Source organism: Corythoichthys intestinalis, chromosome 15, assembly GCF_030265065.1.
Source record: "Corythoichthys intestinalis isolate RoL2023-P3 chromosome 15, ASM3026506v1, whole genome shotgun sequence".
NCBI lineage: Eukaryota > Metazoa > Chordata > Actinopteri > Syngnathiformes > Syngnathidae > Corythoichthys > Corythoichthys intestinalis.
The window spans coordinates 48,696,427-48,716,285 of NC_080409.1; the positions used below are offsets into that span (position 1 = coordinate 48,696,427).

General features: G+C 40.9%; 1 protein-coding gene across 4 annotated transcripts in view; it reads right to left on the bottom strand.

Annotated features, from left to right (window-relative positions):
* Nucleotides 1–19,859, bottom strand: part of LOC130930722 (zinc finger protein DPF3-like) — a 64,481-nt gene that overhangs the window by 28,229 nt on the left and 16,393 nt on the right. For all 4 annotated transcript variants that reach the window (XM_057858773.1, XM_057858772.1, XM_057858774.1 and 1 more), the window contains exons 2-4: nucleotides 8,790–8,950; nucleotides 8,606–8,713; nucleotides 939–1,063 (exon numbers count right to left, since the gene is read on the bottom strand). In XM_057858773.1, the coding sequence (XP_057714756.1) occupies nucleotides 939–1,063; nucleotides 8,606–8,713; nucleotides 8,790–8,950 (394 nt within the window). The remainder of the gene's footprint in view (nucleotides 1–938; nucleotides 1,064–8,605; nucleotides 8,714–8,789; nucleotides 8,951–19,859) is intronic.

The window sequence follows — 19,859 nt, forward strand, 5'->3', positions numbered from 1 at the left end:
TTTTAATCGTTTGACAGCCCTAATTAAAACCCCTCTTCATGTTTTCGTTTTAATAAAATTTGTAAAATTTTCAATCAAAAGTAGAGTTAATATAATAAGAATAAAAATAACAATAATAACAATACAGTGACCAAGGTCTGAGTAAGTTTTATGTGTATTTTGCATAGCTATTTTGATTGGGAATGCCAGTTCACTTTGCATTGTTGTTTAACTGTGTGAGAATAGGGCCTCATTACTACAGACTGCAGTGCTTTTCTTTTTGTGAACTTTTTTTTTTTTTTTTTTTGGAGGGATAGGAATATTATTTTTGTTGTGCTTTCACTAAATGATACTTATGTTTGTTGTGAAGGAGTTGCCGAAGCTTATGCTAATAAATGGCGCGGTCCAAAGAACGCCTGTGTCCACTTGCCTTTATAACATATATATTTCTGTACATATCTTACCCAAAATACAACAAGAGACACATAATTGCCACTAAAAGAAAGAAAACTTAGAGAAATATGCATGGAGCACAAATAGCGGCGCTGCCCCCAAGCGGCCGGTGGCATTCTCTTCACTCTTAATGTCCATAAACGGCGTCATTCTAATCTGCTTGAGGCAATACGTGAGCGGGTCATTCAGTACATGCGTTAATTGCGTCAAATATTTTAACGTGATTAATTTAAAAAATTAATTAACGCCTGTTAACGCGATAATTTTGACAGCCCTAGTTTTTAATTCATTTCTTTTGGTGTTTCTGAATGCCAAGGAGTTGCACTCTAGACCTAATTCATTATTTTTTCAAGCTTTTTATCAGAGTTTGTTCTACATGATAAAATGTCTGAGTGAGTGCTCGTCCGAGACTGGTGATTCAATACTTTTTGCTAGGGGTTGTATATGTGAAAACCCGTGTAGAGCTCTTACACCAGAACACATCAAATTATTGTGACTGAAGGCACCTGGATCTCCAGCAAACTCTCCTCATCGTTCCTGGAATTCCTCTTGTCTAGACCTTCGCCACGTAGCAGAGCTTCTAAAGTTGTGCTCTGGGTCGGCAACGTGTCCTTGGACATGATGCCGTTGTCTGTAGAGGAGAAAAAAAAGGCGTGAAATACAACCCAAACTGCAACTAAGTTGTTACACAAAGCATAATTTGCCTAAGTGTGTGCCAACAATGGGCGTTTTCAAACTGCTGAAGGCCAGCATCGTGCTCTGCAAGTGAGCTTTCAATCAGCATGTGTCGGATGTTTATCTTCTCTTTCATCCGCGCTCCGCTTAAAAAAGCAAGTAGTAATTTGCTCAAGCATCTGTTTGCTGTTGTATGCCTCCAAAACAAATGTGTCGACTGCTTTCATGTCAGTCTTTCTTCAAAGGAAAGGCGTTGTCAATAACGTTGCACCGATTTGTTATTGCGCTGGGTTAGGGACCCTGGAGGTACATTGCTTGGACCTGAGCACATCATGCAGATCTCGCCTCCAACAAAAGAAACTGTGTAGGAGGAGGCAGGTGGAGAATGAATAAAAAGCTTGGAGACCGACCGCCTCTTACTTAAAAAGTCTCTTCACCATAGTGATGGTGCTGCAGAGGCTTTATGGATGTTTGGGAAGAGGACAAACGTTGACAACGTGCCTTCTGCAGCACAAGGCTGCATAGGTGAGGAACAGACACATAACTCCTCTGCAGCCCCTCACCATTGTGTCTGACTTTCAACTCTCCGCGACGAGACGGGGGCCCACCTCCCCTCCCTCGCCGCCAACCCATGGGAGCCGGTTGGCTAAAAATAGAGCCGGCAGCAGCCTGCAGCAGGGAACTGATTGTGCATGCAGCCCAAGTCACTACCACACCATCAGCGCGACAGTGAGCTCGCTCGTCGTAGCGAAACTTTGCCGGCTTCCTTGTGCTAATCCACCTCTGGCCAGATGCGCAACGTGCTAAGCAACCTAAATGACAAGTTCAATCAATGCGCGAGTGTCGCCTCTGCCGGGCTCTCCCTGACACAGCACGTTGTTGTCGGCAGAAGGCGGGTGGCAGCGGAGGGGAGGAGGGATGGTCTTAGTGGAAAACAAAAGGCAACAATGAGATGTGTTTGAGAAACAAAGGCCTGTTCAGATAACATCTCTCCAGTTGGTTTTTGACTTACAAAGCATGAAATGGACAAGTCTAAGCTCAACTTGAACATGACGTTGAATAGTAAATCCCTATAGTCTGTAAACAGTGTTTCGTTAACGTCATAATATGACTTTTTGTACTAACGAGCAGTATTAGGCATGACTAGGGATGGGAATTGATAGGATTTTTACGATTCAGATTCCATTATCGATATTGCTTAACGATTCGATTCTTTATCGATTCTCTTATCGATTCTAATTTGGGGAAAAAGAACAAACGTTTTGATTGGCATCGAGTTTGTTTAATCAGAACTCACAACCTTACAAACTCACAACGAAATCAAAAGAGGCCCAAAGCCTCAATGTTAACTGTGGCAATAAGTGGCAAATACACAAGAATGTGTAACATTTTACTGAAACATTTATCTAATAGAAATAAAAAATATTGGTATATATTGGCAGATAGGTTGTTGTTCTGCCTTTGGCAATATGTGTTAAAGCAGGGGTCCCCAAACTTTTTCCTGTGAGGGCCACATAACTTTTCCCTTCTCTGATGAGGGGCCGGGGTCAGTTTGTAAAACAAAAAGTGTGACGATTGCAGAAGTGCATAAATGTAAAAAATTGTTTTTCAGAAAGCCACAATCAAATAACCCTTTCTGGATTCTTCACGGAATGAAAGTAAACAAAATAAAAATAATAATAAAATAATAATAATTAATAATAAAAACACTATCAATTAAATAGATAATAACCAAATAACCCTCTCTGAATTCTTCAAGGAAAAAGGCCAGGAAATATTGAGAAAAAAAAAAAAAATCAAAATGGCCGGATCAAATGTGGAGGCGGGCCGTATTTGGGCCGCGGACCGCAGTTTGGGCACCCGAAGAAATGCTGCATCCAAGCGAGTGAGCGAGCGAAGTGAGAGAGGGAAACACTTCTACGAGCCTACGTTCTTTGTTAATGTTAATATCTACAGAGGCAACGCCTGTATGTATCATCTTTTGTGTTGTTGTTGTTCTGTTTCCACTCGCGATTGGACACTTAAATCCAGTTGTGTAGTGGTTTGAACGATGTGCTAATGCTAGCGAACGAATGCTAACCATACTGTTATTAGCAGCTAATCATCGCTGATTTACGTTGATGCAAACCTGTTCGTTATTGGGGACGAAATTGATTTGTTTCATTTCTATTCTTAGTTTCACTCTTCAAGTGATGGTTGAATAAAGTCAGCAAATTATACCAACGTCTTCTACATCGTCATTTGGGAGTTTAGCTAGCTGTATAGCCAGAACTGAGCTTTTGCCTCTCTGTTAGGACAGCGCAGTCGTATTCCCTCCCGATGCAGTTACCTCCACCTTGCAATGACTGCAAGTCGCTTTGTTGTAATTTTTCCTCGTGAAGTGAAGACACACTTTCGAGCGTTTGAACCTACGTGCTGTCATTTTTATGTTTATTGCTGCAATGCTCGTGCTTACCCGTCGTAACCTTTCCTTTTCACACTCTTTCCTGGTGAAGTGTAGTCAAACTTTGGAGCGAGTGGTTCTTGGCGCCATGCTAGTTTGATGCGTCTGGACAACAAGACAAGCCACGACGCAATACGCGTCTTTAGGAATCGTTAAAGGGATCGTTAAGGCTTTTTCATTGTGATGTCGAGGCCTCGAAACACTCGGAACCGGTTCCGAATTGGAATTGGATTTCGATTCCCATCCCTAGGCATGACTCTCCTGAAACAAGTAATATCATAGTTTTACAAGCTTGTTTTACATTACCTATAAGCCAGTTAAGCCACTGCATAAGGCCCACACTGGCAACCCAATGCCAGTTTATTGATTTGCATTAGTACGTGCAATGCACGCTTTATTTGTAGTGCAAAACACTAATGTCTGTATTATGTGCCTCTGAAAAGGGTATTTTTGTCAATCTCAGTCTGGTAACCCAATGTATGTGTCAAGTTGGCAACACTACACTTTGAGCTGATTTCCGACAGAGGAAAGAACAAATGAAGTCAAAAACAGTAAGAATTATCAAGGAAAATTCAAAACATTGAGAAAAGCAAATTAGGTCATAGTAATTAGTATGAATTCACAACACACGTCACATTTAATGTTTGGGCGTTTTTTAGTCACCAATGGTTTTACTTATTATCGTTAGGAATGTTCCGATCCGGTTCTCAGTATCAGCAATGGATACGGCCATTTTTGGAGTACCGGACAGTATCGGATTTGGCCACAAGATCGGATCCAATCCAGTAGTCGCGCATGTTCAGAACCATCGTGCTTTTCGGCTGCTGTAAATAAAACTAGGAGGGCTTATAAAAATAAATACATACATCCATCAATCATCTACAGCTTAATCCGGGGTCGGGTCTCTGGGGCAGCAGCTTTAGCAGGGAAGCATAGACTTCCCTCTCCCCAGCCAAGTCAACCAGCTCCTCCGGCTGGATCCCAAGGCAGTCCCAGGCCAGCCGAGAGAGTCTCTCCAGTGTGTCCTGGGTTGTCCCCAGGGCCTCCCGCCGTTGGAACATTCCCAGAACACCTCTCCAGAGAGGCGTCCAGGACGCATCCGAACCAGATGCCCAAACCACCTCAGCTGGCTCCTTTCAACGCGTAGGAGTAGAGTGCCTCCAGGATGACCGAGCTTCCAAGGGAGAGGCCAACCACCCTAAGGAGGAAACTCATTTCGGCCGCTTGTATCTGGCATGTTCTTTCGGTCACGACCCACAGCTCGTGACCATAGGTGAGGGTAGAAACGTAGATTGACTGGTAAATCGAGAGCTTCGCCTTTTGGCTCAGCTCCTTCTTTTCCAACTACGGACCAATGCAGAGTCCGCATCACTGCACCGATCCGCCTGTCGCTCTCCCGCTCCATCCACTCCTGAACATGACCCCAAGATACTCCTCCACTTGGGGCAGGATCTTATCTCTGACCCGGAGAGGGTATGTCCCCCTTTCCCGACTGAGGACCATGATCTCGGATTTGAAGGTGCTGATCTTCATCCCGACCGGTTCACACTCGGCTGCAAACCGCTTGATGAATACAACAGCACCACATCATCTGCAAAAAGCAGAGATGCAACGCTGTGGCCACCAAGCCGGAAACCCTCAAGGCTTCGGCTGCACCTTCAATTTCTGTCCATAAAAGTTATGAACAGAATCGGTGACAAAGGGCCACCTTGACGGAGTCCAACCCTCGCTGGGAACAGATTCGACTTACTGCTGGTAATGCGGACCAAACTTTGACACCAGTCGTACAGTGACCGAACAGCCCTTACCAAGGGGCTCGGTACCCTGTACTCCCGAAGCAACCCCCACAGGACTCCCCAAGGGACACTTTCAAACACTTTCTCCAAAACCACAACAAACATGTAGACCGGTTGGGTGAACTCCCATGTACCCTCGAGGACCCTGCTGAGGGTATAGAGTAGAGGTGTGCAAAATTTCCGATTCTTCGATTATTCGCGATTCGGCCGTGGAAGATTCGAGAATGATTCACAAACATCCAAATTCCGATTACTGAAATATGCCAAGTAAAGCGGAAGTACAACACTCAGCACGCCGCGCGGTCAATGAGGAACAAAGTGAGAGTAGCTAAACATCATGCTTCTCATTACCCGGCCCCTCGGGTAATGCCAATGCTCAACTCAGGGCTCTCGCTCAACTCATGCCACGAGATAAAAAAACACAACAACATACCTGACTGCTGCCGAAAAGCTGCTATTAAGTACATCCACATAATGTTACGGTAGATATCATTTATATAGGGTTAGATGCAATATAGATTCGGTAGCGTTAGCAGCACACCTACAAAAAGATAGTTGCGGGCGTTAGTAAACGGCCGCCATCTTAAATCAGTACACTTCCCTGCAAGGCTGTTGTAGCGAACCTTCCAAGCAAACCTAATTAACTTTTTATCTAAAATACTCCTAAATCGGTAAAATATTGACTTGAATCTATCTTTAAAATAGTTTTAAAACTTTCACATGTCGAAAGTAGACAAAAGGGAAATTATGGAATAACTGGAGCAATTTTAACAACTTTAACGGTTGATTCACAACATTAAATTAATTGAATGTAGTTTAAAGCTGCTGATACAGAATGGGGACTGGAGTTTTTTATTTACTGTTATTTTTGTATATTTGTTTACTGCTATATGTTAACTTGATACTGAAATAGTAGTTTGGTTTACCCTGAGAGTATTTTTGAACAATTTTGGAACTAATGTACAAAAAAAGGAGGGGGGTGCATCAATAGTCGTTTTATAATCGAATCGGAGCCTCTGAATCGTAATCGTAATCGAATCGTTAGGTGCCCAAAGATTCCCAGCTCTAGTATAGAGCTAGTCCACTCTTCCACGGCCGGGACGAAAACCACACTGCTCCTCCTGAATCTGAGATTCGACTTCCTGACGAACCCTATTCTCCAGCACCCCTGAACAGACTTTACTGGGGAGGCTGAGGAGTGTGATCCCTTTACAATTGGACCACACCATCCGGTCCACCTTCTTAAAAAGGGGTACCACCACGCCAGTCATTTAATTAGTAACATAAATTAACACACAAAGAGGGGAAAAATATGTTTTTCCTGGCTTGGAGTCTTATTTCTTACTCCAAATTTCTGTTGAAATGTGCACACCAGGGGTCGCGTTAACCGAATATTTTCCGTCGTTGACCGTTTTTTTACAACGGTGACGGAAAAAACTGAAGTCCATCTGTCATTTTGACAGGTTGCAATTCACACCCCAGACCACAGGGTGGCGAGTGAGCATATTAATTAGCTATTGTCCCTCTTGATGCATGACGTCGTTGGCCTTACTCGGAAAAATGTCAAGGCAACTGAGTGTCCGAACTTTCTTCAAAAAGCCCCAAAACGACGATGGTGTTCATAAAAGAGGTGAAAAAAGAGGGACTGATGCAGTGAAGGATGACAACGAATCAAGTGAATCGCCAGTTCACTCCTCACTGCGGCGAGCAGTTGAAAGCGCCGCCAATTACCAAGAAGGGCAGAATTGGTAACACGGTGAAAGCGGCATAAAGCCAAAAAAGCGGACCAGACTAGCCAGAGCCTGATATTATTTCAAGGAAAATATGGAGGGTGCCACCACTGTGTGTACTCTTTTTGCTAAGCTGAGCTCGCATACCACGGTAGCACGTCGGCTATGAACGAACACTTGACGCGCCGTCACCCAGGTGTATTTCGGAAGACAACAGGAGACAACAAGCTAGCGGATTGTAAGTCCATACAACTTTCTAACGATTTTTTTTAAAATATTGGAAGTTGCCTTTATGTGCATCGTATCAACGTGCATTTTTATTTAATAATAATAATAGATTAAAAAAAAAAAATATATATATATATATATATATATATATATGATGGAATTATATAATATTTTATTATTATTAAATGTATTAGGATCATGGAAGGTCCCAGTTGGGGGAAATATATATATATATATATATCCTGTATATGCATAATATGATAAAAATATATATGGAAACACAGCACTGGCCTGCTTACTGTAATCCATGACTGCACTAATGTTAGTTACTTTATATTATAAAGTATTATTGTATTATTGTGTATATACATATAGTGACTGCATCAAGATATAGTCATTTTAAAAAATTAAGTGACGGGTAAAAATAGATTATGACCAGATTTTTATGACCCTGTCAGTCAAAATGACAGACAACGAAAAAGTCTATCGCAACCTCTGGTGCACACATACTTTTCCAACCATTGGCCAAAGATCAATGAGGTTATCAATAAATAGCCATGTGCGCACAAAAAAAACAACAACAAAAAATCAATAAGTAAACCAGCATCAACTAGAATTGAATGGTTCCTGTAAACACCACTGTATGTGCATACTGTGCTGTATACTTGAATCTTAAGATTTTTGGACAAAACAATCAGGTTGTTACAATTATAATATCAACTCCAAAAACGTTTTTCAATTACAAGACCGAACTGTGATTTATCAGAAATAAACGGTTCTACAGTAAAATATCAATGAAACAGTTACGTTTCAAGTTGAATGTTTATGTGAGTTAAACATCCCAGTGGGTTTACAAGCTTTGGACAACACAAACAACTTAATTGAACTAAGAAAAAGCTAACAAGACACACAAGGAGATAAAAAGGAACTACAGGAGCTAAAAAGAACAAGCTGAAGTAACTGCTGGGAGATTATTAAGGAGCAGGGTCAATGTAAGATCTCAAGAGACACCCAGGAAAAGGCCCAACTTTATTCCATAACATTTATTATTAAATACGCTCTGTAGTATGCTAGCTCTCGCATGCTCTATCAGCTACGGTAAATCTAATTAGGTGTTCGCTCCCCAAAACAAGTTCAACAGCCGGGTAAACATGGCTTTCGTGAGGAAAAATTACCAGCACCCTGTTGTGCTGTATACACATTTCGGGGAGTCAGTATAATTTCACCGATATTGTTCCAGATCTTGATTGAAAAACATCCGAGATCAGGAGGAGGTACATTGTGGCTAGCGGCGTACTTACCAAGTTTGAGACCAAAAAACCCCAGGCTGGGGTCATTGCTGGTGTGAAGCCGTCTCTTCTTTCGCCAGCAGCGAGCCGGATACGTATACATCTGACCGGCTGCCGTCCCTGTTCAAGCATTGTACATTTGTTGAAATACAATCATAATTTCAGTAATTGTTGTAGTGTGTGTGCGCTTCCACACCTGGGCTGCGGTGATGACGTTCCATCCAGATATAGCAGTTGTTCTGGGCCACGCCAGTTTGCGAGTCGAGGAACGGCAGACGCACGCTGCGTTCAGCGCAGAGACGGGCATTGTAGCTGCGGCACTGCTCAATGGCATCCTTGTAGAATTGGTCACCCAACCTGATGAGTAGTAGAAGTTAACCATAAGTACGGAATTGAGTATACAGCATTTGCATTAATCGCATTAACTAAGCAACAGCAACAAAGCCAGTAAATGAACAGTGGCATCAAAGTCTCAAAGCCCAAGTTGAGTTCAAACTAGGGCTGCAGCTATCGAATATTTTAGCAGTCGATTAATCGGCTGACTAGTTAGTTCGAATAATCCAGTAATCGGATAAGGAACATGAAAAATTAAAATACCTGAGCTGAGCCTCAAACGGTATAATTTTTTCTTTTTTTTTTTTAAATGAGGATTCGCTGCTCAGTCTTCACCGTGTACAGACACACTCTCTGAGCTCCTGAAGCACTCTCTTATCTTAACCGATAAGCGCTCAGGGCCAGCAAGTTCGACTCCCAGTATGGCTCCAAAGAATTTGAAAGCTGGAGACTTGGATAAAATAAAATTCTCCATACAGAAGTTGGAGGTCTCCTTGACTGGCTTGATTCAAAACCAGAATCAAGAAATCGTCAGAGAGCTCCAGTTAATTCGCGCTTAAACGAGAAACTCAAGCAGGCGGTCAAGGAGAGAGATGTTCGCATCAAAAGGCTGGAAATTTTGGCTGACGATCTCGACCAGTGCCGACGCGGAAATGAGCTCATCATTTCTGGATTACAACTGACGCCTAGCCCAGGGGACACAGTGGCGTAACTGGCAATTGCTAAGCTGAAAGAGTATGGAATAAACATGGAACCGCTGGACATCCGTCGCTGCCTTCTGCTCCCATCTGGGGGGAGAGGACCGGTGACGGTGCTCATGAAGCTGGCAGACCACAAGACCAAGACTGCCCTGCTTAACTAGCGCCACCACCTGAAAGCGTCGAAGATTTTTTTGAATGAGAACTTGACACGTCGAAATGCCGAAATTGCAAGAAAAGCCCGTCAACTCAAGAAAGCTGGGAAAATAGCCAAAACCTGGGTCTCGGATTGCAGGATCCTTGTCAAGATGCAAGATATGAAGATTAAAGCTATTACGAGTCTTGACCAGCTGACTACAATAGCTGGATAACTGTAAATACTACACAGCGGATCAGTATAACAACTCGTGGATGTGGACGGTAAGGTGAAACTTATCAACGGCAAGAGTCTCTACAAGAATCTTGAACACATTAAGGATTATCTACTAAAGATAACAAAGGCTCTGACTTTAATTTGCACGGATATAACATGACACAAATGAATCGGGCATCTAAGGGGGGAGCGGGTGTTGCAATTATGATTGACAATCTCCTGGAATGTATTACAATTGAGCTCCTTATCCCCAATTGTAAAAACATAATTATCTGCAGCGTCTACCGAGCTCCTACTTCAAATGTCTAGTTTACTGAGTATATGGAAAACATACTGTATAAAACGAATAATAAGCATGTTTTCGTTGTGGAGACATTAATCCTGGGATAAAATATGTACATGTTGTTTGATTTTCCTCATACATTCATGTCTGATGAAACTGTTACAGTGACCTTTTGTGTGCGCCAATTGTTGCCACCATGTACACCTTAGCAATGTATCCTTTTAAGAGACTTATAAGAAAAGGATTTTGAGTCGCTACTCACACCAGCTGTGATAACACATAATCACTTTTGCCACACACATAGCCACAACAAAATGTTCCACAGCAAACAGATGCAAAAATGTCAGGGACATGACAAGGCCATAACCTTGTACGCCCTGAAATTAATCGAGCTGCTTGACTGGACGCTGAGTTGCTAAACCCAGATTGTTGATTGTGTTATTGTACAGTTTTGTGGCCATCTGATGTACTGTATGTACCATGTCTGAATGTGCGTCTTTAGTTGTATGGGGGGACGGGAAACTGATAAGCATATGCTTCCTCCCGTCCGCCTTTGTCTTCTTCTTCGGTTCCTTCGGGTAAATCATATCACATTTTGTAATTGTCAATGATACCGATGATGATGACAATAAAATTTCATTCATTCATCTGTGTACAACAAAAGAACAATGGGCTAATTTACATAGAAAAGGTCCACTAGCTTAAATGCTATAAAATGTAAAAGTTTTTTTTTTTTTTTTTTTACAATGCTCTTAACAAATGGTTCAGACACATATTCCCATAAAAAACTTCTAAATAAACCTATAAACTAAATTATGAATGCATTAAAAAACATTAACACAAACAAAAACTTAGCTTACGTTGGTCTTAACAGGGAGCAGTTGGGTTCAGTTATGTGAAAAGAGGCAGACCATGCAGTGTATCCGCCCTAATCAAAAAAACTGAATGCAAACACTTTCAAAATAAACCATTACAACAGCACTTTAATTAAACGAATACTCGAAGCAAAAAAATGAAATTTGAGTATTTTTTTCTAATCGAATACTCGAGTTAATCGATTAATCGTTGCAGCACTTGTTCAAACCTAACCAACTGCTGTATTTTTCCGACTACAGGTAGTCCCCAGTTTACGAACAAGTTCTGTTCCTGCGCTAGCGATGTAACCCAGATTTCCATGTCAGTGGGAATTAACCCTTTAAATACCTCAAAACACATTGAAATAAAAAAAATAAATAAATAAGAAACTATCCAAAAACCTGTATTGTACGTCATTGTACTACTGTCCTGGCTAGGTACTGTCCTAGCAAGGCGCTGAAATGACAATGTCAGACGTCCGTGTGGTTTGCTGACTTTATTCAGCTGCTCATGACATCAACACTTGCAGAATGAAACTAAAATGAAATGAAATCAGTCTCATCTTCAATAACAGCAATTCAAATTTGTGTTACAAGTAGCTGCTAATACAGCAATAACAAATGATTAGCATGTTTCAGTTAGCGTCCGCTTCATCAAAAACAATCACATTATCTCGCCCCAAGTATTCGACCACAATTGAAAACGCACAATAAACAGTACAAAAGGGGTTATATACAGCCGTTCCGTCTGGATGCTTCACAAGCAACAAATCTGCGCGCAGGCTACAACTCGCACCAGCCAAAACATGTGCAATGATGTGGAAAAAAACATAAGTCGAAGGGGAAATATATTTGATAAAATCCAACACCAAGAACAGGCATGTCATCTTACAGGGAATTCAACATAAAAATAGAGAACAACATGCTGAACAAATGTACAGTATGTTAACGAACTGAGAACATGCCCCGTATGTTAACATAGCTATTTAGATTTATTCAGACAACTATAGCATATATATAGTCCTAGGCATGTGCTGGTATGAGATTCTGATGGTATGATAACCTTAAGCAAAAATATCGCGCTTTCACGGTATTGCAATTATAGCTCTAATATGTGTTAGCTTGAAATATCTGGGCTAATTTTTAATAAACCTTTTCCATTGAAAAGGATTTGTATTTTTCAAACCATATTAGCATATTGGAACATAAGTATTATGTTAAAATAAAATTGAAAAATATAAAAAATAACCAAAATATTCTAAATAAAAATAAATGCAGTCCTTTAAGTGAGCTTAAACCCAGAGCCACAGTTTAACATTATTACCATCAGAACAAAAATAATTGAATTATTTTCCATAAAAAGCAAGTGTGTATGACTCGTACCATGTTTACATTATACACATACTGTCTTTCTCAACGCAATACAGTTGCCAGAGAGAAAAAAAAAAAACACGTTACCACCACTAGAGACACTAAACACTAACACTCGCAGCTGGTGGGAAACGTTCATGACAGTGTTTACTAACTTTTAACTTTGTATAAATGCGAAATCATATTGGAGGTATGTCCTCCTCAACAACCACCCTCCGCAAACATGTTTTACATGTCGGATGGCCCTCCTCCCCTAAGCATCGACTGTTTGTAACTTTTCTGTAGCCGAAGTATTCCCATACCAGCGATTTTGTTTTCTTCGAAGGGGGGAAAAAGTTCAGGAGTTTCACCTCCTCCAGCCATTGTATAGCACAACTGACTCACTGACACTGAGCAACAACCAGTGGGTGAGGGTTGAGCCTTGCAGCTGCAAGCGAGGGATTTATACCTGCATTTTTGGGACATTAAAGAATCGTTACTACCGTATGGGACAGTATGACGGAAAAATTTTGCGGTTTTGAAACCGTGACGTTTTTATACCAAGGTATGCCTAAAAACTAATCGACACATGTCTGTATTGTCTCTTACAAGTTTCTCGCCAACTCCAAACTTTTTTTCTTCTGCAACTTGTAATTTGCGGAATATGATTTTCTTTTTAGTGCTATTTTGTTCAGCACTTCTCAGTTGTTTTTTATATAAGTTACCGCAAATGTTGAAACGCGGGCCTTGCGTGGCCTATTGCGTTTAGTGTGAAAATAACATGTGAAATAATATAATGATGTGTTAATAATTTCACGCATAAGTCGTTTCAGAGTATAAGTCGCATCCCCGGGCCAAACTATGAAAAAGAAAACTGACTTATAGCCTGAACAATTCGGTGTGTAATTGATCAACTCCAGAAGTGCATTACCCATCGAACAAGAAGTAGATGTTCTGTAACATAGGAAATCTCTGGCTGCTCTGTATAATATAAGCAATACAATAAAATGACTATAGGATAGGATCAAGACTTGCCCAAAACCACTTTTTTCGGGGGTGTTTTTTTTTTTTTTTTTTTTTTGGCAAGCCCTTGACTGCCAACAGACTAACACCCAAAAAATGTGGTCTTCAAAAGTAACAGTAAATATTTCTAATTAAAAAAAAAAAAAAAAAACAGCTCATGACTAGCATCAACTGGCATACTGATTACACATTGGTTGAGAGGTTTTCTGCCATACAAAAATGACCATTTATCACGCGTTATTGGCTCGTGTTCCGTCTGGCTCATATTAAGTGTTTGCTGTGACAAGAGAGCAGTTAAGACCCTCAGACTTAGTTCCACTTTCCTGAGCACCACTGAGACTTTGGCTGTCCCTCAGTGTTTCAGAGTTAATATTCAGTGTGGGATGGCGAAGGATATTTCACAGTCAAACCCTCAATCTCTGCCACATGCCAGCTATGGTAATTAGCCTACTTAATTAATCTCGGCCGAGAAGCACGCACAAGGGCAGGTTCTAATTTAACTATGTCAAAGATGGAGGGTAAATGCTGGGCTCCAGAAAAGGTATTGTAGGTTCGATTTCGATCGTCTGTTGTCCACCGGGGGAGGCTAACGGGTCAAATCCTGGCCACCGGTCGTCCTAGTTGCAACATGGCATCTCCATGGCATAATGAGCTCAATCCACGTGTTTTCAATTACAACATTAGGGAGACAGCCATTTTGAAGGCAAACTAATGAGCTGACATCGGCGAGTCGAGTCTGGAATCGTTAAGTGGACCTGGGGAGGCGGAAGCCTCGCTTGTCCTGCTCTCTCCCCCCTTCTTCGCCTTCAACCCTCGCTCTTGACGAGACAATGTGCAGCAGATGAACATTCGTGTCAGGAATGCTGCCCGCACAAAATCCTTCTTCCACACTGCAACTCGGACAAAGGCACAGTGTGTGAGGCCATGGGGAAAAGTGAGGAGCGTCACAGGTACGCTGAAATTCCAAGATGGCGCGATTGGTGGAGGGATCCTATTTGACTAATTGCAGTCAGCCCTTCCAATACGCATTGTGTTCTAAATGATAAGGCATAAGTCTTTCTTTATTAGTCTATAATAGGGTATACAGTGCCCTCCATAATTATTGGCACCCCTGAAAAAGGTGTGTTTCTTAGCTTCTAATAAAAAAAAAAATTATTCAAATAATATGGGACCTTAATGGAAAAAAAGAGAAAAATCCAACCTTCAATACAAGTGCATTCATTCAGTGGGGAAAAAATCCCACATAAAGGAAAAAATATTTGACATCAAATAATGTGTGTCACAATTATTAGCACCCCTGGTGTTAATACTTTGTACAACCCCCTTCTGCCAACAAAACAAGGTCCGGGGACTGAGATGGCCATGGGAGGAGCTTGATTTTGTGTCTGGTGAACCATTTCTGTGTAGATTTGGCCATATGTTTAGGGTCATTGTCTTGCTGAAAGACCCAGTGATGACCCATCTTCAGCTTTTGTGCAGAGGGCAACAGATTTTGATTTAAAATGTCCTGGTATTTTAAAGCATTCATGATGCCATGCACCCTAAAAAGGTTCCCAGGGCCTTTGGAAGCGAAACAGCCCCACAGCATCACTGACCCGCCCCCATACTTCACAGTGGGTATGAGGTGCTTTTCAGCATGCGCATCTTTCATGGCACGCCAGACCCATTTAGAGTGCTTGTTGCCAAAAAGCTCAATCTTGGTCTCACACAAAAATACACACGGTCCCAGGCTTCAACTGGGACCATGTGCTTTGGTCAGATGAGACCAAAACAAAAGGGGAAAAGGGGGGTTGTACAAAGTATTAACACCAAGGGTGCTAATAATTGTGACACACATTATTTGATGTCAAATAATTTTTTCTTTATGTGGGATTTTTCCCGCACTGAATGAATGCACTTGTATTGAAGGTTGGATTTTTCTCTTTTTTTCCATTAAGGTCCCATATTATTTGAATTTTAAAAAATTATTAGAAGCTAAAAAACACATCTTTTTCAGGGGTGCCAATAATTATGGAGGGCACTGTAAATCACCAATTTTACAACAATACGATACCACATTAACTCGTTGGACCCCGACGCAATATTTTCCACTAGTACAAAGTCTGCCAGAATTTTATGTATCAATCCAGATCGATGAATAGTTACATCCATAATAAATAAACAAAGCGATTTATTAAGGCATTTTGTCTTCCATCAACAATTACATCAAGTGTGAGGTATGTACCTGTCAGGGCTGTTCGATTTTGCCGAACAAGAAAATCCCGATTATTTTCTCTCAATCCCGATTTTCTGAGATCGATCATGATTTCTTGGCAAAATAAAAATAATGACAAAGTATTCGGACTGTCTTTTTGTCGTAGGTAGGCAGCCAGGCTCTGGGTGATGCGCCGTTACATCTCTCTGTGGTCTTACTTACAAAAATTAATTATTAGTGCAAAACTGTCACTCAATAATAACAATATGCAAGGTGGCAATCACCATGTCTACACAAATATGCACCTAGTGAAGGTAACAAACAGAAATATCCCTTAAGTTTATGAGCACCTCATCTTTACAAAAGACAGGTCAAGGTCAAACACATTAGTGGACCAATGAAAAATCTGCATATGGATTTAATTTTCATATGTAGAATTTTTGCCAAAATATGCCATTGTATTAAAACAAAAAACAACATGGCATGCTTTTAGGCTAGGTTTATACCACAGGCCTTAATACACAAATCCGATTTTTCTTCAAAACTGTTTTTTTGGCGTGCCCGTTCAGACTGCCTTTAGCCATTGAGCCCGTAAATGTAATCCGCATGCGCACTAAAGCCTAATTCATGCTTCTGCGTTGCGGCGATGGCGTAGCGAATGTCAAGCTTCGGGGTAGTGTGGACCTAAGTGCAGGGGAGAAAGCGGTGAGGCAGACCGGCAGTGGGAAATGATTTGATTAAGGCTAACAAAAAAACTAAGTATCAACCAATATTGTGGGGATCCAAAAAACACAGAAACAAACAAAACTCAGGTCACGAACAAAAGGCTTGATATAAAAAAACTTACTTCCAGGAACACAAGGGCTTGGACGGAGAAAACTGGGAAAAGACGCTGACGGGCACATGGACACTGACAATGACGCGACAAGGTGTGAAAATGAACTGGGATCGTATATACACACACATACACCCCCCCCCCCACACACACACACACACACACACACAGACAAGGGGTAACGAGACAACGGGAAACAGGTGGGTGACACAGAAGAATGCAGGTTGGAGGATACATTAGGAGCAGGAACAACAGGTGAAATCTATGGGCAATCACAGGGACACACTAGGAGGTATTATTTCAACCAAGACTGCACAAACAGATTACCTAATGAATCTGCTGAAACAAGCAGCACCTGACTGCAATCAACTGACTACACTTGTAGGAGATTAGATTGGTGAAAAGATGACCTCTTCATTGGTTGAAACCAAATCCAGGACCCTCTTGGCCCTTTGTGGAATTGGTTTGACACACCTGGCGTGGACCCTACGTCGTCCATGAGCATTCGAAGTTCTGCTTCAAGGGAATACGTTGCCCTGTAATTCACCGCCAAGCCACTACAGGGGTGTGGCGTTGCGTTTGTACGGTTTTGGGGGACTCATGTCAAATTCCTTTAGTTTTCTTCTGGTTAGACAACAATGGCAACGGAAATGGAACGCTTGAATGTGGATCTTCAGCTCATCAACATTGAACAACAAATGTTGATCATACAAATGTTGAGGCGTCGGCTTGATCCATTTTTGCGTGTAGCACAAGAAAGTTTGTAAATGGCGGTGATTTCGCGCTGAAGCGGAAAACAACAATATACATATTAGGGCTGCAGCTATCGATTATTTTAGTAGTCGATTAATCAATGAACTAGTTCGAATAATCGAGTCATCAGATAAAGAACATGAAAAACAAATACCTGAGCTGAGCCTCAAACGGTATAAAAAAAAAAAAAAAGATCTATAAAACAAAAGAACAACTGGCTAACTTACACAGCAAAAGTCTGCTAGCTTAAATGCAATAAAATGCTAACATTTATTTTTTTACAATGCTCTTAACAAATGGTTCAGACAAATTCCCACAAAAAACTGGCTAAATATGCCTATAAACTAAACTATGAACGCATAAAAAACATTAGCTCAAACAAAAACTTAGCTTACATTGGTCTTAACAGGGAGCAGTTGGATTCAGCCATGTGAAATGAGGCAGACCAGAGGGCAGCGTATCCACCCTAATCAATAAAACTAAATGCAAACACCTTCAAAATAAACCACTACAACACCGCTTTAATTAAACGAATACTCGAAGCTATAAAAATTCAATTCAAATATTTTTTTTCTAATCGAATACTCGAGGTAATCGATTAATCGTTGCAGCACTTGTACATATACAACAACACTTTAAGTACATCATGAAATAACACACTTATGCATAGTGTTATGCAATTTGTGTCCAAAATGGGCTAGGCAAAAGTAGCAGCATCGACGGTAGCCATATTAGTTGTTTTTCTTGTTGTTTAGACGGCGCCCTCTTGTGGGAGGAAGCGTAAATGCAGAGGAAACTACGCCGATTTGAACGTTTTTAACATCGTTCTAACCAGAAAAGTGTTTCGGTTCAAAATCGATTAATCGAACAGCCTTAGTATCAATTTCTATAATAATCTGTGTGCTTGAGCATTAAAAAAAAAAAAATTTGTTAAAAAAAATAGATCGCAATTGTTGTGGCGCTTATGTTGTAGATCTTCCTGCAATAGGTAAAACTCAGATCTATAGAGACCATATGAATCAAAAATCCTTTTAAACTTACGAAAACAAACCTTTTTAAATATATCAAATAGTTGAATCAGCACACACACAATGTTGTGTCCATGTGTGTTATAGTTGGGTGATCGGGAACCTTCATCAGCCGAGTGTCTGAGTGAGCTGTGGCAAAGAGAAGCTCTTGAAAGGGTTTGCGTTTTATGTTTTTTTCAATAAATGGCTGAAAAGGGAATGGATGACTCTGGCTTTCTTTTCCCACAGGTGAAAGCATTACAGTAAGTAAGTACTATATAAACACACACACAAATGAATGCTTACAAATCTGCAAATTAATAAAGAACTGACACTGAGTAAAGAAGAGGAACACTGTAGTTACTTTAAGTCCAAACTGAATTGGGCACAATGACTCTCCTATCCCTTAAATACAATATTTAAAAAAAAAAACAAAAACAAAACAAAACCATTATTTGAGTGTTAATTTTACAGTCAAAGAATTTCAAATGGGCATTCAAACCATGCCATTTCGTTCTCCAAATGCACGTCAAACTCCGGGCTTTGCCCTTCACTGCCATTCCTCGACATCAGCACAAGTTACTGATGGAACGCGACATGACATATCGGCTTACAAAAGCGCAGACCAGCTGTAAACGGTCCCTGAAGTGGACTCAGCTTGGAAGGCGCACTCAAAGGGCACGCCACATGGAAGCAGCGCTCTTGAGACCACTTAAGTTGAACATCGGATACTAATCAGGCTCAGTGGCTACGCTTTGGGGCAGGAGTGGGCTGTCAATCCGTTTGAGACAATAAATATGTGGTTAGAAGTCTATAGGTTGATGCAGTCTACTCTGAGAAAAGAGCCCAAGGTAAAAGGTGGGAGATCCTTCTGGGCTATGGATTTGAGTGATAACTGCTTCTCTTATACTCATGAAAATATGATATTTTTGGCTGAGAGCTTAGGGTTAAACGACTTATTTTTTTGTAGTCAACAGACAGATTTTTAAAGGGGTCAAAGTCAACAAGGAGCTGATTTTTAACTGACTAACTAGCAATGAATGGAATAGCTGTAGCTAACACCTATTCTTTTTCTTTTCCATTGTTTTTTTGTGTACTTGTGTTTAGATGATGACAAGATATATGCAATATGGACAACATTTTACATCCCGATGGGCCTACAGGTAATTTTATATCCAGATAACAGTGTATCCCAATATAGATATGTACTAAAGGGAACATCTGGCTTAAAGACTTATAGGCTCTAATAAGCTACATTTGTTCTCTTTTACTAAAATATGTTATTAGAAACACATATATTATTACTATCGATTTAAAAATCTGTAATATTTAGTACGTTTTGACCTATGGAGGGCGCCATGTTTTATGCACGCAATGCACACTGGGGGTGATGACCGATTAGGCTGGACTGGGAGAATAGCTGTGCTAGCTAGCAAGCAAAGTTCGTATGACGACTGGCATAACTGTCACATTCTGCTACTGGTCAGATTGTTTTGTTGCAGAGCTGTGGGATGAGTTCCCAACGTCGTACCTGCATCCTATAAAACCTCACCAGCAGTGTCT